General features: G+C 40.6%; 1 protein-coding gene across 11 annotated transcripts in view; it reads right to left on the bottom strand.

Annotated features, from left to right (window-relative positions):
• Positions 1 to 16620, bottom strand: part of LOC122799766 (protocadherin beta-15-like) — an 886413-nt gene that overhangs the window by 342889 nt on the left and 526904 nt on the right. The window contains exon 1 of one of the 11 annotated variants that reach the window (XM_044069051.1): positions 11413 to 14161. The exons of the other annotated variants lie outside the window; for them this stretch is intronic. Within the exon in view, the coding sequence (XP_043924986.1) occupies positions 11413 to 13812 (2400 nt within the window). The 5' untranslated portion in view covers positions 13813 to 14161. Of the gene's footprint in view, positions 1 to 11412; positions 14162 to 16620 lie in introns of those variants that run through there. 11 annotated transcript variants of the gene reach the window in all.

Below are 16620 nucleotides of genomic sequence, written 5' to 3'. Positions count from 1 at the left end.
GTCTATCCAGTTTATACTTATTTGCGCAGATTGGGATTACCACTTCCCTGACTCTGCATGCCCTGGGACTATACTAGACCCAAGAAGGTTATGAAATCCAGACCGCTAGGATTGCTACTTCCCTGGCAGTCTTGTGGGCTATTGGACTGTACTATACCTGTGATTGTCACAAAAACATACGTGTGAGAGTACTATATATTATCTTCTTTAGTCAGCTGTAAACCTGCTGATTCACTAATAGCCCAAGATCTCCCTGGAACACAAAACAGTGCCATCAATACCTCTTCATGTCACGCATCCAGTAGCATATTAAACTGTGTCTACCACTGGTTAGATCTCTAAGATACTGCATATGAATACTGGGTTTGAGTCACCCCTTAAAAAACATCTGGGGAGGGCCTCTGTACCCAGACGGTTTGGCCACAGATACACTACCTGTCCCAGCCACTTATATATATATCCTCAACTGTTAGTCCCATTTAAGCATTAGCCAGCTAATTCAGCACAGTGTTGGCCAATCACTTACAAAAAATGTCACTTTATATAAATTACTATTAATTATGCCTATTATGCTGCACAGTATGCCACATGCATACAAGTTTAAATAAGTATCCAGTAAGATCTAGATACCCCAGTTCCATTAAAAAGCAATGTAAGGACTGTAAAGTAATACCTTGTTGAAGAACAGAGATGTGAGAATAACTTCATTTTGTTTCACAACACAGTAAATTGCACAACTTATTCATATTCAGTTTATATTATATATTTACCTGCAAAGTACAAACAGAAGTTTTATTGTATAAAATCCAGTTACTTCTCCGTTAGTTGTTGCATTACAAGTCCAATGTATATTCTAATGTCTTATGAGATACACATCAAAATGGGTCCTAACATTCCAGTGTTGACATTTTACAAGATTCAAGAGCCACTGTAAAGCCTCTAAAACCCATACATATCACTACATGAAGCATGTGAAATAAAGTACATTTTCTATACAACTGGCTTATTCTTAATAGAAGGACATGCATCATTTCAAGGTGCCACAGGAAGATGCTATAGAACTTTCTATAGAATGCCCACAGGAAATGTAAAACAAGGGATGTTTGGAATAAAATGAGCTAAGAGACGAGTTGCTTGATTTAATAGACATGGATGGATATATTAAGATCAATGAGAGAACTAGACTGCAGAAGGTCAATAAAATCCAAAACGTCAGAAGTCAAATAAAACAAATGAATGCAGTAATTACGACTGCCCATAGAGATCCATGTTATATAATAGAAGTAAACAGGATATATTATTGTGCTGCTAAATTAAGAACTGATAAGGTTCTACCACAAGAACACAGGGTAGCAAGGGAAAGAAAGGGGCGAAATCGAATACCATCATGGAAGTATCAAATAGAGAAAACTATAAATCAATTAAGACAAGAAGTGTCACTGTTAGAAGACTATAGAAGAGGTAATAGATCAACAAAAATACTAAGAAAGAAAGATGTGATAAAAGCAATGTGCAGTATTAGAACAGACCAGGATCTATCATGCACAATCACTAAAAGTACAAAATAAGCAATTTATTGATTATCCAAACAAGTATTATAGAAAATTGGGAAACAAGGTAAAAGGAATTGAAAGACCACCAAAAAAGAGGAAATAGATACTGTGATGCCCGCGCCCTGGACCAGCAATCAAGGAGCCTCAATCTTCACCACTGACACCAGAGAGGGAAACTCCTAGAAGAGGAAAGGATAACTAATACACACAGTAAAGTATAATTTCCCTTAAGTGCACACAGAGATCACAGTCAGTCTGGGGCTGGTTGCTCCCTTGCTCTCCAGGTCCCCAATAAGACTCCCCACTGGCACAGCTATAGGGTCCAAATCTCAGCCTAGCTGGCAAGCTAACCTCCAGTACCCTCTTTGTCTAACCAGTGCTTCTTGTCCCTGCCCAGGTAGCTGACACACCACACACACTTTGAGATAAGTATTTCTACAACTTCACAGACTCTCCTGGGAAAGGCTGACACAGATTCTCCAGCTGTGCCCCTTTACCCAGACTATACGGTAGTAATTACTGCCACCACCAGCTTAATAATTTATCAGCTACCCAAAGGCCCCTAAAAGGGTGTCCAATTATTACTGTGCAATATTATTATCCAATTGGTAATGTGACTATTCAATCTAAGGCTTATTAGAGTGGCCTATTACGATAACCTCTGTAAATATGCAATGTACTCTATAACCTACTTCTCTACACAAACCAGACACAGGTAAAGGTTTTAAAATATTTAATAATAAATAATTAAAACACAAGACAATACTACTACACCACAGAGATATTTAAGAGTTCAGAGATCACACAGAAACTTAAAGTAATACAGAAGGACAGGTCTGATGTAAAAAAAACACAATCTAACTTTCTAATCTTTAGCTATTCTTAAGAGAAAACACAGTGCTATAATCCTACTTACAGACATAAAGAGCAAGCAGTGCTGGGGTTGATGGTCCAAGACAAATGCTTTCAGTCATTCACTGCACAATAGTTTTTAAAACACTAACCAAGAGCTCTGCTGAGGCCCTCCCAAATTACATCATGTTAACACTTGGTCTGGATTTCCCAGGCAAACAAACTGCATTATTTAGCAACCTAACACCTGCTCAGGAGACTACAACAATAAAAGGCATTTCACATATACACTCTAGCAGAAACCAGAGCAATAAAGAACCTTCCACATGTAAATTCTGGCCCTTATCTTTAACCTTAAAACAATGGGCATGAAACCTTCATCCACTGGAGCCGACTTGTAAAACATCAAAGAGATTCATAAGATCTTTTCAACTTCAAAAGACACATTTGAAATGCTTGGCTTGGTTTTCCTTATAGCAGATGGCAATGTTGCAACAATCTTAAAGTTCACATTTTACAGTGTTTTCTTTCATTTAAAAACATAAGCCTGTATTTTACATTTATTTATACAATTGATAGACTTATGTATCAAATTCTATTTGACTAGGCTGGCAGCCTTCACTTCTGAAATGCCTGCTCACATGCTGGGGTCCACACTACCTTATCTGGCCTGTTCTTCTTTGTCAAGTCTGTCAGGGGAGCAGTATGGTACTATAATTGGGAACTAACTTTCTGTAGTACCCTGCTGTCCCTAAGAATTCCCTCACCTGCTTTTTGGTAACAGGTGCAGGCCATGCCTGAATAAGGTTCTGGCCTTATCTTACCACTCCCCACTCTATGTCCTAGGTAGGAGACCTCTGCCATACCCACCTGACATTTGCTCGGCTTAATGGTCAACCCTGCCCTCTGTAGTCTGCCCAGCACCTCCCTGACATACTGAAGGTGCTCTTGCCAGGAATGGCTGTAGATAGCAATATCATCCATGTAAGCAAGAGCAAACCCACCTGCTCCTGCTAAGATATGATCTACCAGCCTCTGGAAAGTCGCTGAGGCATTCTTCATCCCAAAGTGCATCTTTGTGAACTCATGTAAGCCAAAATGAGTCAGAAAGGCTGACTTCTCTCTAGCACTGGGAGCCAAAGACACCTGCCAGTAACCCTTGTTAAGATCAATGGTTGTAAGATACTTAGCTCCACCCAGCAGCTCTAGAGCCTCATCTGTCCTAGGCATGGGGTAAGCATCTGCCTCTGTGTGACTATTTAATTTCCTGTAATCCACACAGAACCTGGTGCTGCCATCCTTCTTTGGCACCAGTACCACTGGGGAGGCCCAGGGACTGTTGGACTCCTGAATCACCCTAGTTCCAACATCTCCTGTACCACTTCCCTCAGAGTCTGTTAGACTCTCTCAGACACCCTATAAGGGGCCTGCCTGATAGGCTTTTGGGGTCCTGTATCCACCTGGTGCTGCACCAGGTGGGTGCTTCCTGGTTTCCTGGTGAACATGCTCCCAAACTCCTGCAACACTGCTCGGATTTCTCGAACCTGGGTAGGAGATAGCTGCTGGGACATTGCTACCCCTTCCACCGAGGTGTCAGTCCGAGCCTCACTGAAAAGATCAGTCACAAGATCTCTCTCAGACTCCTCCTGCAATCCACTGCAAATGCTCAGCACAAGGGCCTCCCTATCATGGTAAGATTTCATCATGTTAACATGGTACAATTTGTGCCCCTGCCTTCTACCTATCAGTTCCACCATGTAGTTAACATCACTTACCTTTCTTACCACCTTGTAGGGTCCCTCCCAAGCTGCTTGCAACTTGTTGTGTCTGACAGGAATGAGAACCATCACCTGCTGCCCTACAGCATGCTCTCTAGCTAAAGCATTCCTGTCATACCACACCTTTTTCTGTTGTTGGGCTTCTGCCAGATTCACCTGGGCCAGGCCCATGAGTTCCATGAGCCTTGTCCTGAGGTTCAGGACATATGCCAAAACAGACTCCTTGTGAGACTCACACTCACCTTCCCACTCATCTCAAATTCAATCTAGAGGTCCCCTCACCCTATGCCCATACAGCAACTCAAAGGGTGAAAAACCTGTGGATTCCTGGGGAACCTCTATGTAAGCAGACAACAGATGGGGCAAATATTTTTCCCACTCCCTCTTAAACTGATCTGCAAATGCCTGTAGCATGGACTTGATTGTAGAGTTTAACCTCTCAACAAGACCATTAGTCTGGTGATGGTAGGGGGTGGTCTTCATGTGCTTCACCCCACAGGACTTCCACAGACAAGCCAGCAGGTCTGACATAAAACTGGCACCTCTGCCAGACAGTATTTCCTTTGGGAAACCTACCCTGCTGAAAATCTCTAGCAAAGCATTTGCCACCTTCTCTGCCTCAATGGAGGACAAAGCCACTGCCTCAGGGTATCGTGTAGCATAATCTACAATCACTAGGACATAATTTTTCCCAGTGGAATTTGGGGTACTCAGAGGACCCACAATATCCATAGTTACCCTCTTCTGAAATGGCTCCTCAATCACAGGCAAAGGCATCAAAGGAGCTCTCACCTTGTCTCCTGCCTTGCCTACCTTTTGGCACTGCACACAGGTCCTGCAGTACCTTGTTACATCTCTAGAAATTCCAGGTCAATAGAAGTTTTGCATAATATGCCTCTTTGTATGTTTTATGCCCATATGACCTGCAAAGGGAATATCAATGGCTATGGCTAGAAGCGCCAGATGGTAAGCTCTAGGCACTACCAACTGCTGTACTCTCACCTTCTAGCCCTCCCTCAGGGGTCCACTTTCTGTACAGTAACTCTTTGTTCCAGTATACAGATTCCCCCTTCCCTTGAGAATCAGGTGCCTCCCTAGCTACCTGCCTCAGGCCTTGCAATGTAGGGTCTGAGAGCTGGGCCTGTCTCAAGTCTCTCCTTGTAACCCTTCCCAGCTCCTCTTCCACAGGAAGTCTGGCATTCTCTGACAGTGGTGCCTCACTGTCAGCCTGGGTACTACTACTCACCTCTGCCTTTGCAGTCACTCTGTCCAAGGGACCATCAGTACCCAAAAGCAGCTGTGGCTCACCTTCAGTCTCACTGCTACAGAGCAGCTCCCTCCTTGAAGTAACCACCTCAGCAGTACTGGCTGTAAGTGTGCAGTCTGTCTGGGTCTCCCCCAGGCTACTAGATGTACATGCTTGCTCCAAGCCTGACTGCGTGTAACTGCACAAGTGCAGGGTACTGCACTATCAAAATCATTCCCTATCAGGACATCTGCAGGTATATCCTCAAACACACCTACTTTCTGGCTTCCTTTTCCACCCTCCCAGTCAAGGTGAACCCTAGCCAAGGTATTTGGAATGGGATCCCTTCTAAAACCCTGACTGGAGTAGACTGCCCAGGCAAGTAGAGCTCCTCTGTAACCAGTGCAGGCTTTACAATGGTTAACAGAGGCTGTGTCTCTCTTAGAAATGGCCTCTTTGCCATTGACTACAATAGGATATAACCTCTGGTGGTAGTTCGGTACCCTTGTTGTCCCAAGACAACCTACTGTTGGAATTTTGTCTTTCCCACTTACTAGTTCTTTCACCTTTTGTTCCCCACCTTGCCTCCATGGACACCTGTATGGCACATGGCCCCACTGGTTGCATTCAAAACATTTAACCCTAGCTCCTGAATGTACACCTGGACTAGAGGCTTCCCCTGCTACTGGTGGATTCTGTTGGGGCAGTCTGTGCTGCCCACCATGGGTTCCTTTAGTCCCATGATCAGTACTGGGGATCCCTTTCCTGTGCAGGGCTGCCCTGCTTGCTAGGTATAGGTCTCCCTTCTTCCCCAATTCCTCTGAAGTAGCACACTGTCTATCAGCTAACCAGATCCTCATGTCCTCAGGCAAAGTGCTAAGGGCTTGTTCCCTTACCAAAAGGTCTGCCAGCTCTTCAGAAGTGGTGACCTGACATCCACTCACCCAGCATTGAAAATAAGTGCTCAGTTCAGCAACATATTCACATACATTTTCATCTGCCTTGCGTCTACGCTCATGAAACTTTTTCCTATACATTTCAGGTGTTAGCTTAAAACATTCCAACAAGTGTCTTTTTACAGCAGTATAATCAAAACAGTCAGTGTCATGTATTTTTGGTAAAGAAGTTACAGCTTTACCATGGAGTAAGGGGGTCAGGAACCATACCCAGAGCCCTTGGTGAACTTATTTATTTATTATTATATTTATTTTATTTATTGACATTTGTTAACTGGGTTTGTCCAACTGGGCTTGTGGCCCATTTTCAGTCGAGACCCGAGAAGAAAAGCTCCAGTAGTACATTTTAAACAAGTACAATTTTAAACAATATTGATATAACAGCGGTTATAGCAAAGAGAGTCACATATGTTGGGTTACATACATAAAAGTTAAAGTTGCATTAAAAAAAGCTTAGTAACATAATTTTACATTGATATAGTTCAATAGGTCAACAATATTTTTTTGTCTGTATAAAATTATGCAAATGCATAGTAGACACATTGGAGAGAGATGTGTAATGAGGTACTAAGTATGGTCCTATAGAGGGTACATAAAGAGAAGGAAGACTAGGTGGGGTCATGGCAAGGGCAGGTCCTGGAATTGAGAAAATAAGCTTTTAGTTAATTTTTAAAGTGTGAGGTGTGGGAGATTGAACGTAAGTCAAGGGGAAAATTGTTCCAAACATGGGCAAGGGAGTGTTTGTAGAGTAGTTTGCCTACTGACCTTTTTGGGTGGTAGACATCAAGTAATTGTTGGTTAGAAGTATGGAGGGTCCAGGATGGGATGCAGATGGAGACTAAGAAAGATAGAGATGGACAGAATGAGGTTTTATAAAGAATAGAGTGTAGCATATGAAATTGATAAGACAGCAGAAATTGGGGAAGTTCAAGTCATTGAAGAAAGTTTAAAGAAATGCAGTGGTGTGAGTTGTATGGGGAGTTAGTAATGAATCTGGCTATTTTATGGTAAGTCTGTTGGAGTTTGTTTAAAGTAGAGGCCTGGATACTGGTAAGAACTGGAGCGGCGTATAAGAGGGAGGGGAGGAGGAGTGCCTGGCCCAGGGTTAGTCTAGATTCAGGGGTTAGGAATTTTTTGTTCCAATATAGCAGACTTAGTTTCTGTTTTTTTTTTTTTTTTAATACACTGGAGTATGTGTAGGTTAAACTTTAGTTCATCATCGATAATGACCCTTAGGAGTTTTGTGTGGGTGTCAGGTTGAATAGTTGTATTGTTAGAAGATTTAATAAAAAAGGTGGTTTTGTGATGAGAAAGAGAACGGGGAAGGAAAAGTAGGAGCTTGGTCTTTTTGGGATTTAGGACCAGTAGGTTGTGAGGGAGCCATTATTCAGTGGATAGTAGGGCTTGTTGGATCAGGGAGTGTAGTTCAGGGATGTTATTTGAGATGGATATAAGTGTAGAGTCGTCGGCATACTGAATAAGGGAGGATTTTTTGCATGAGGTGTAAAGATCATTGGTGAAGATGTTAAACAAAAGGGGTCCCAAGATGGAGCCTTGGGGAACACCAGTGGAAATAGGAATGAAAGGGGGAGGAGGATGAGAGCCATTTGACAGATTGTTCCCTGCCAGATAGCTAACTATTAAACCAGGCAAGTGTGGAGGGGGATAGGTGGAGATTTGTGAGTTTGGACAGTAGTAGAGGATGAGAGACAGTATCAAAGGCTTTGGAGAGATCTAGGAAGAGACAGGAAATGAGTTTATTGTTGTCTAGGGCCTCTGCAATGATATGAGTGAAGGAGAGGAGGGCAGTGGTGGTGCTGTGGTGAGGGAGAAATCCATGTTGGGTAGGGGTAAGTAAGTGGTGCGTGAGGAGGTGCTTGAGAAGCTGTGAGTGAATACATTTTTCTAATATCTTGGAGAGGGCGGACAGAATGGTAATGGATCGGTAGTTTGAGGGGTCAGTGGAGTTTCCACCTTTATGAAGAGGGATAGTAAAGAAAGATTTCCAAAGGGTAGGGACAGTTGATTCCAGAATAGATCGATCAATTAGTATAGATATAGGATAGACAATTGAGTCAGCAGCAAGTTTAAGGAATGTAGGAGATAGATTTTCAGTGGAAGGAGAGCAAGGTTTTAGCTTGAGTAGTAGAGATTTGATGTAAGTAATAGGAACTGGCTCAAATGAAAACAAAGTTGTGTTAGTGGGACTTGGATGGGTGGGTGTCAAAGTAGAGTTTGGCTTAGAGGTTACAAGATTTTGTCTTGGAGAGATAAAGTGTTTATTCAGGAGGGTAGCTGTTTCCTGTGAGGAAGAGTTAGGGTATGGGGAGGGATTAGAGGGCTTTCCAGGATAGAGGATGTTGCTGAGAGTTGACCAAAATTTTAGAGAGTTGGATTTGTTGTTAAGCTGAGCAGAGCTATAGTATAACTTTTTGTCATTAGTTGTATGTTTTTTTTGCAAGGTTCCTCAGTTGCCTGTATTTTTGAAGAAGAGGTGGTTGTTTAGATTTAGTCCAGGTTTTCCAAGCACTATCTCTTTGTTTCATAAGGGTCCTAGTCTCCTTGGAGAGCCAGGGAGCATGATTTGATTTTTACTCTGATCTTCCTAGAGGGAGCAAAGGAGTTTAGAGTACTCATGATGATGCTATTGAAAGTGCTTACAGCATCTTTTAGGGGAGGTGTTTTAGGATGGACCAATCTATGTTGTGGAGAATGGAGTTAAATTGTGATGAATTGAAAATTGATAGTTTTTGACAGTCTTTGATAAGGTGGGGTTTAGGAATATGTACCAGGTTAGATTTTGCCATGCAGTGTCAAAGCCTTCTACGAAAAAAACGTCCTCTCCAAATGAAGCAGTGTGACAGATCATCATCCTTTTAAAAGGAGCTGGACAACTGTATGGAAATTCATAAATTTAACCCACTATGACTGGCCCAGCCTCCTTGAAAAGGGAGGTAAAGCTTAAGGGTGGGAAATGGCAAGGTGGGAATGGCCTTGTGGCTCATTTGCCTTGTAACTGTTGTGATTTTATGATTCAGAAAGGGGCTAGTGGAGTTACATTGCAATACAATGGCAATCTTACTTTTTCTCTCTATCCTTCCCTCAAGCCATATAATTACCTGCACTCAGTGTGAATCTGTATTAGTCAGAGCTATATGATATTATTACCCACTGCTTGCATTTACACTCCCCCAGGCAAAGAAGAATCCATAGCTGATGAGATCTTACGATGACTTTATTCACATAATAATTCTGAACTTTCTATGGTGTACTTGTTAACTCGAGTGGCTTTATCACTGATTAGAAGATGTCCAGTGATAACTCTAGCCATGCTTCTGACTATCTGTGTGGTATCATCCAGCTCATTAGATTCATCACTAGTGTGGACAAAGTAATCTACCAAAGGCAGCAGCCTTGACTGGATTTTGACTGTCCTCACTAAAAAGCATTCATCAAGTTAGTATCCTGTCCAACACTGCAAGTAATCATCTATGTACATTCATTATATGGCGCTCCTTAAAATGCATAAGACTCAGGGAGTCTCTTTACTTGTGTAATTCAAATAAAAACAATGTCATATCATTAAATCATGCAAGCTGTTTGTTACTGCTTAGTTTCACTTGTATTAAGCTGCCTACCTTTTCAACTCATTATTTCTAAAAACAAAGAATATGTTTGCTCTTCTAAAATAGAAGCATGAGTGAGCTCCTTCCCTGCCTTAGATCTCTGCTGATATTAAAATGATGATGACTAACATATCATTTTTTTTTGGGGGGGGGCATATTTTGGCAACAAATCACAAAATTAAACTAGATTCTTCTCTGAAAATTTCAAGATTAATATAGTAAAGAAAAAAATTAATTCTTTCCACCAACTAATATTAGTCCCTGACTAACAACGATAACACGTCAAAATGTTTTTGGAAAGTCATTGATCAACTCATCCACCCACATCATACACATGCCCCATCACACTTTGTTTAAATTTACTATGTCACAACCAGATCCATACTATCTTCAGGAAACTTTGCATACCACTTTGACATTGCTTTACACTGTAAACTGTGCATGCTAATACAAACTTCAACCTGCTCAATACATGTAATTCATATATGTATTCATATAGGCTGCAACTTGATCTATCTTGCATTCAGTCACAACTCGGATTAGTAGTGCCATCAAGGAAGAGAGACTCATATCTATTAGGAGCAATCCTTTATTTTTCCTCTAGACAAGAGGGGAGTCATCAACTTTGTTCAAAAATCATCACCCAATCCATTGTTATATTTACCTCTAAAAGTTTAGAAAAATGTGCACATTGCCAGCTAGAAAGGACACCTACTAACATTATCCTTAATGCTGTATATGTTTCCCAGACATACAATATCATTTTCCTGGATATCTTTGAATATTTTCAAGGTCAGCTTGACAGTGATACATTTGTTGGCACCATCTTCTTTGAATTCCCCTAAGTCTTCAATTTTTCAATAAATTTTTCAATTTAAAACTGCACAAGTAGACTAGCTCCCTACACATTTATATCACAACTGGAATTATAGCTCTTAACTAATCTCAACAGACAAAGGAACAAATCCAGAAAGAAATAGGGACAAACAGGGATACTTGTAAAATATTACTAATATTAACTAGAAATGCTGACAGAATAAGAGAATGTAAAATAATATCCATTTTCGGAAATAAAAGAAGTATATGCTTAATTATTGTCATTATCTATTAAGTGTCCTTCATCTCCTTTTCTCCAAAGGTCACCCGTTTTAGGAGAGATTAAGAGAGGCAGAGGTAAAATTTGTATCAAAATCAGGGACAGTTGAGGGATATGCTATGAAATATAGAAAACAAGGTGTTGTCAAAGGCAGAGAAGTAGTCTTATTTTTAATAAATTGTTATCTCTTCTGTTTGGAAATAGACGATTGGTATAGCGATGAAAAATCATCTTAACTTAAATTTTCAGTACTACTTCTTATAACTTGGAAAGTATACATGAATGCTACTAAAGAATTTTCCTACCTCGTTTGCATTGTTAAAATCAATCAGCATAGGATGGTGCTCATTTCCGGTGTAAGCGTTTGCCTTGTTAGGATCTTGGTGCCTTTGATCACCACTAAAGGGTTGCACCCTGGCCTGGACATCTTGAAAGCAATGCTGATGAATAGTTCCCCTAGCAAGGGAATCCAAATAGCTTGCTCTGAAGTTCATAATATTTGAACTATGTAGGTTTTGAGATACGGAATTGGAATGTTTTGATTTCTTTATTTTGTAGGCTTTGAGTATCAGTAACACAATTATTGATGTCAGAAACAAGACTGTCATAATAGCTAAGGAAATGATTAAATAAAATGTTAAACTGGAGTCAAATTCGTCCACTTTTTCCTCCTCTGCACTTTCTAAATGGTGGCCTGAAAAGTTTTCTGCTGCTAAAATTTTCACTGTTGCTGTTGTAGAAAGTGAGGGCTGCCCATTATCTTTAACAACTACTATCAGTGTATGTCTGGTATTGTCTCTGTCTGTCATCTTCCGAATTGTCCTTATTTCCCCGGTGTGCAATCCTACTGAAAAAAGACTCTGATCTGAAACCTTCTGAAGGTGAAAAGAAAGCCAGGCGTTTTGCCCCGAATCAGCATCAACAGCAACGACCTTGCTGACAAGATAGCCCACATCTGCATTATTTGGTACAATCTCTGCAGAAAAAGAGCTGTCTTTTGGTGAGGGGTGTAGCAGAGTGGGGGCGTTATCATTTTGGTCAATAATATATAACGTCACTGTAGTATTACTACTTAATGTTGGAGTACCAGAATCCCGAGCTTGAACACGAAATGTAAAGTTTTGGTTATGTTCATAATCAAACGGTCTGACTGCAAGTATATTGCCCTTGTCTGAATTAATTGAAATAAAATGAGATACTGGGAAACCCTTAACCATTTCTTCAATAAGTGAATAGGATACCTGTGCGTTCTCAGCAGAATCCTTATCAGTTGCCATAACAGATCCAATAAGAGCTCCAGGTTTGTTGTTCTCTGATACCTGCATGGTGTACAATGTCTTACTGAAGACCGGTGGGTTGTCATTAATATCAGAAATACGTACATGTATAACTGCTGTTGAAGAAAGTGGAGGGGACCCATCATCAACTGCTGTGACAGTGATGTTGTATTCTGATACCTTCTCACGGTCAAGCTGACCGTCTGTCACTAAACGATAAAAGTTCTTGAAAGACGGTATTAATTTGAAAGGCTGATGGCTTCTAATAGAACATCGGATGTCTCCGTTACCCCCATTATCTAGGTCTTTAACATTTAATAGAGCTACAACTGTCTGAGAAGAAGTATTCTCAGGTAGGGGACTTCTGACAGACGCTAAGATTATCTCTGGAGCGTTATCATTCACATCTGTAATTTCAATTACAACTTTACAATATGACATCAAACCTCCATCATCTGTGGCTTGCACTTCCATCTCGTACATTTTTGTGCCCTCGAAATCTAAAGGTTTGTTTACTGTTATTTCCCCGCTTTTGCTGTCTAACTTGAAAACACGGCGGATCGCATTTGTAATGCGTGAAAATGCGTAAACGATGTTTCCATTAGGTCCATCATCCAGGTCTGTAGCGGTCACTTTCAGTGCCACATAATTTATTGCATTCTGTTCAAAAAGCTTCACCCTATAAACGGATTGATTAAAAACTGGTGCGTTATCGTTGATGTCCAGCACAGATACCAGGACTTGAGCTGTTGCAGTTCTCCGGGGTTCACCGCCATCCACTGCAGTCAGTTGTAATGACAGTTTTCGTGTTTTTTCATAATCTAACTGCTTCACAAGTACAATTTCAGGACCTTTGTTCTGGTCGGTTCCATCGTGAACATCCAAACGAAAATGTTCATTGGCGCTAATCTGATAGTTTTGTACAGCATTGGTACCCACGTCCAAATCTCGGGCACTTTCTAAGAGGAATTTCGTTCCTGGAACTGCATGCTCTGGCACTGAAATAACAATCTCGTTTTGAGGAAAGATTGGAGAATTGTCATTAACATCAAAAATTTCTACTTCTCCACGATGTAACTGTAAGGGATTTTCAATGATCAACTGGAAGTACAGCAAACAGTGATCCGTTTGTTCGCATATCCCCTCTCTGTCTATCCTTTCATTTACAAATAATACTCCGGTATTTGTATTTACCTGAAAGTACTGCTGGGTGCCCTCACAAACAATACGCGCCCCTCCATTAGATAACAGTCCAGGGTCCACTCCCAGGTCACTGGCGATATTGGAGACCACAGACCCTTTGGGCAGCTCTTCTCGAATGGAATATTGTAATGTAGAATCAACTGTGCTGCATAATAAAAGGAGTAGAAAATAATACACAACTTGCCGTTTTTGCGTCATGTATGCGCATAGATCCAGGACACCCATTAGAGAAGTATCCACAGTTTAACAGTTTCAGCTCCAAATAACAACCTCCGGGGCTTCTCCAGCAAAAAATAAGATGTGTTTGTCTCTTGGCTCCTACACGACTGCACCGATTCCAGCTGAACAGGGCTTTTTATTCCGACTTATAGTTACCATTTAGGGAAAAATGCATACATGGACCAACAGCGACACTAAGTGTTCTGAGAGATGAATGAATCGAGCCTTCTTTAAATAAACCAGCAGCAGTAGTAGCAAAATATATTTCTGTTAGTCCGTTAGTTAGACTTCAGAAATAAAATGTCCATTTTGATTTAGAAAACTAAATTATGGCGCTCAGTAAAGCAAGTTAAATTGTTCTCAGTCAGGACCCACGTAATACAAACTGATGTCGTGATAAAATACTGATACATTTTAAGTAGTCAAAAGAAATATTGCCATATTAACTATGCTTAATAAACTTTCTTCTTGTGATGATGATGTTACACAGAATTTCTCCCATATGTCCAATTAAAACAAAGCAAAAGTGAAATCCAGTCCATAATACAAACATATAAGCACTTTAGATGTTGTTATAGTTTAGTAAAGATTTTCATGGACGTTATTTATTACTTTCAGTTTTGTTGGTTGCATTTGCAATTCAACCATGGATTATCTGAGATGTTGAAAATAATTGCACTGATAACAACAGGCCAGCTGTAACACTGGTCTTCTAAATTATATAGCAAATCATTTTCTGTACTAAGTATAAGAGAAACAAAACATAAAGCAACACAACAAAAATATTAAAACTATTTTTGTGTAGAGAGGTGTGAGAATCTTATATGTTTATGTGTGTGTGTGTGGGGGGGGTCTTCACTGTTGTAATACAATTATTTTTATGAGGACTCATTTAATTCGTGATTATTGTGTATTAACAACACTTCAGACTATGATCTCCAAAAAGTAATTAAACTCAATCATTGTTACCACTGACATCTTCACCTTATGTTGCAGACATTCTTGTGTGTGTGTGTGTGTGTGTGTGTGTGTGTGTGTGTGTCTATGTGGGCATGTAAATATTTTTCTCCATTTTTGTTTTATATTTTCTGGCCATCCCCATGTTTCAGTCCATCACCAGGTCTATCAGCTCCTTCCAGTCCTAGACTTTCCCTGACTAAGGGATGGGGTTAGCATGGATCTTAACGGTGTCATGTCATGAGGGATCATACTGGTGACTGCTTCTACGTAGGGAATTTATTTATTCAATTACCTACATTCATGCCCCCCACACACACATTTGTCTATTCTTTCCAAGGGACATACTCCTCTATAGACAATGCCTCCCTTTCAGTGCCCACAGGAGTGGCCTTAGGTCAACTGGTGCCCTAGGTAAAAAGGCTCCACATCGCCTGCCCCCCCCCCACCATACCACCCAGTGCCCCCATCCTGGTCTATATACACCAGATAAATACTGGAAAAGTGCCCCTACTAGAGCGGCACCCAAGGCAGCTGCCTAGTTGGCCTATGCCTAAGGCAGGCTATGAGTGACCACATAGGCCTACACCCAACCCTGGGAAAGTCACGTTCATCCCTCCCAGCCGGTGCCTCACATGCCTGAGTGGCATTCTTATCCTGGTGTTAGTTTATGTTTTAACCATTTTGTCTTCTACTAACTTTTCCTTAACATCTGTTCTTTTCTGCATATTACTGTCTTGTTCTCTGCTCCTCTTTTATCTCCACCTCCGCCTCATTGCACTGTATACTTATTTTTTGTGACAAGCACATTAAAAAACATTGTGCTATTCTCTCCAAGTGCTGTCCCTTAATCAAACCCCATACATTTTTACATATCCATGTCTCCTTGTTTCTGTGAAGATATACAGCAGACTGAAATATCTTTAGTTAATGAAATTGAACAGTGTAGTATACATGGGAGTTTATAAACGGGTTTTCTGAATCAAGTTAGATTCCAAAGATTATAATAAAATGCAGGGTTCATCCTTGTAATATTTAAAATCATTTTGCTGAAAAAGTATTTTGTTCATGCTATTTTAGAGTTGTTTTAATTAGTTCAAAAAATGGGAGAGGCAAAGTTCCACACACAAGGGATGTCACAACCTTTCCCTCTACTATTTTTTTTTCTGACTGACAGCATTTTGCATTTTCAGAACTGAATATCTGTTTGATTACTTGACTTGTCTTTTAGTTTAACAATTGCAGTTGCTGCTGAATGAATACTTCAATATTTTGCAGCCATCAAGTTTGCATACAATAAAATGAAGTTCAGTGCATTTAAACAGACCCCTTGTTGATTTATGAATAAGTTCAGACCCATTCTATAGCTGACCTCCACTTCACCAGTCATTTAGACCTGTAGCTGACAGCGCATTCTCAGTTAAATTAGATCCTCAACAATCAATTATAAAATCTGGAAAAGTTTAAGTGGGACAGAGCCCATTTTCAGCAGAGGCTCAGGGAGAAATGCTCCAGACATGTCTTTGGAATGTGGGAGAAAACCAGAGCACCAGGAGGAAACTCATGCAAATGTAAGGAGGACATACATATTCCATACAGAAGACACCCTAGCCAAGAATCAAACTGGAGAACCTATTGCTGTGAGGCAATAACACTAACCAGTGCACCACCCAATTAATATAACTACCTGGTATGGGACTAGAACCAACAGCCTTCTGATTTACCAGCACCAAAACCAGGTGTGATACCTATTGATCTACAGAAACTGTTATATAAAATTCCTGCTGACAATCAGTTTTGATGTCCTGTTCAGAAAATGCAGTTGGGTGAGGTAGGATGTAAACCTAAATTTCTACA

The sequence above is a fragment of the Protopterus annectens genome, chromosome 4.part0 (genome assembly GCF_019279795.1).
Source record: "Protopterus annectens isolate FY-2018-M chromosome 4.part0, PAN1.0, whole genome shotgun sequence".
NCBI lineage: Eukaryota > Metazoa > Chordata > Ceratodontiformes > Protopteridae > Protopterus > Protopterus annectens.
This window is presented reverse-complemented; position numbering and strand designations above follow the sequence as displayed.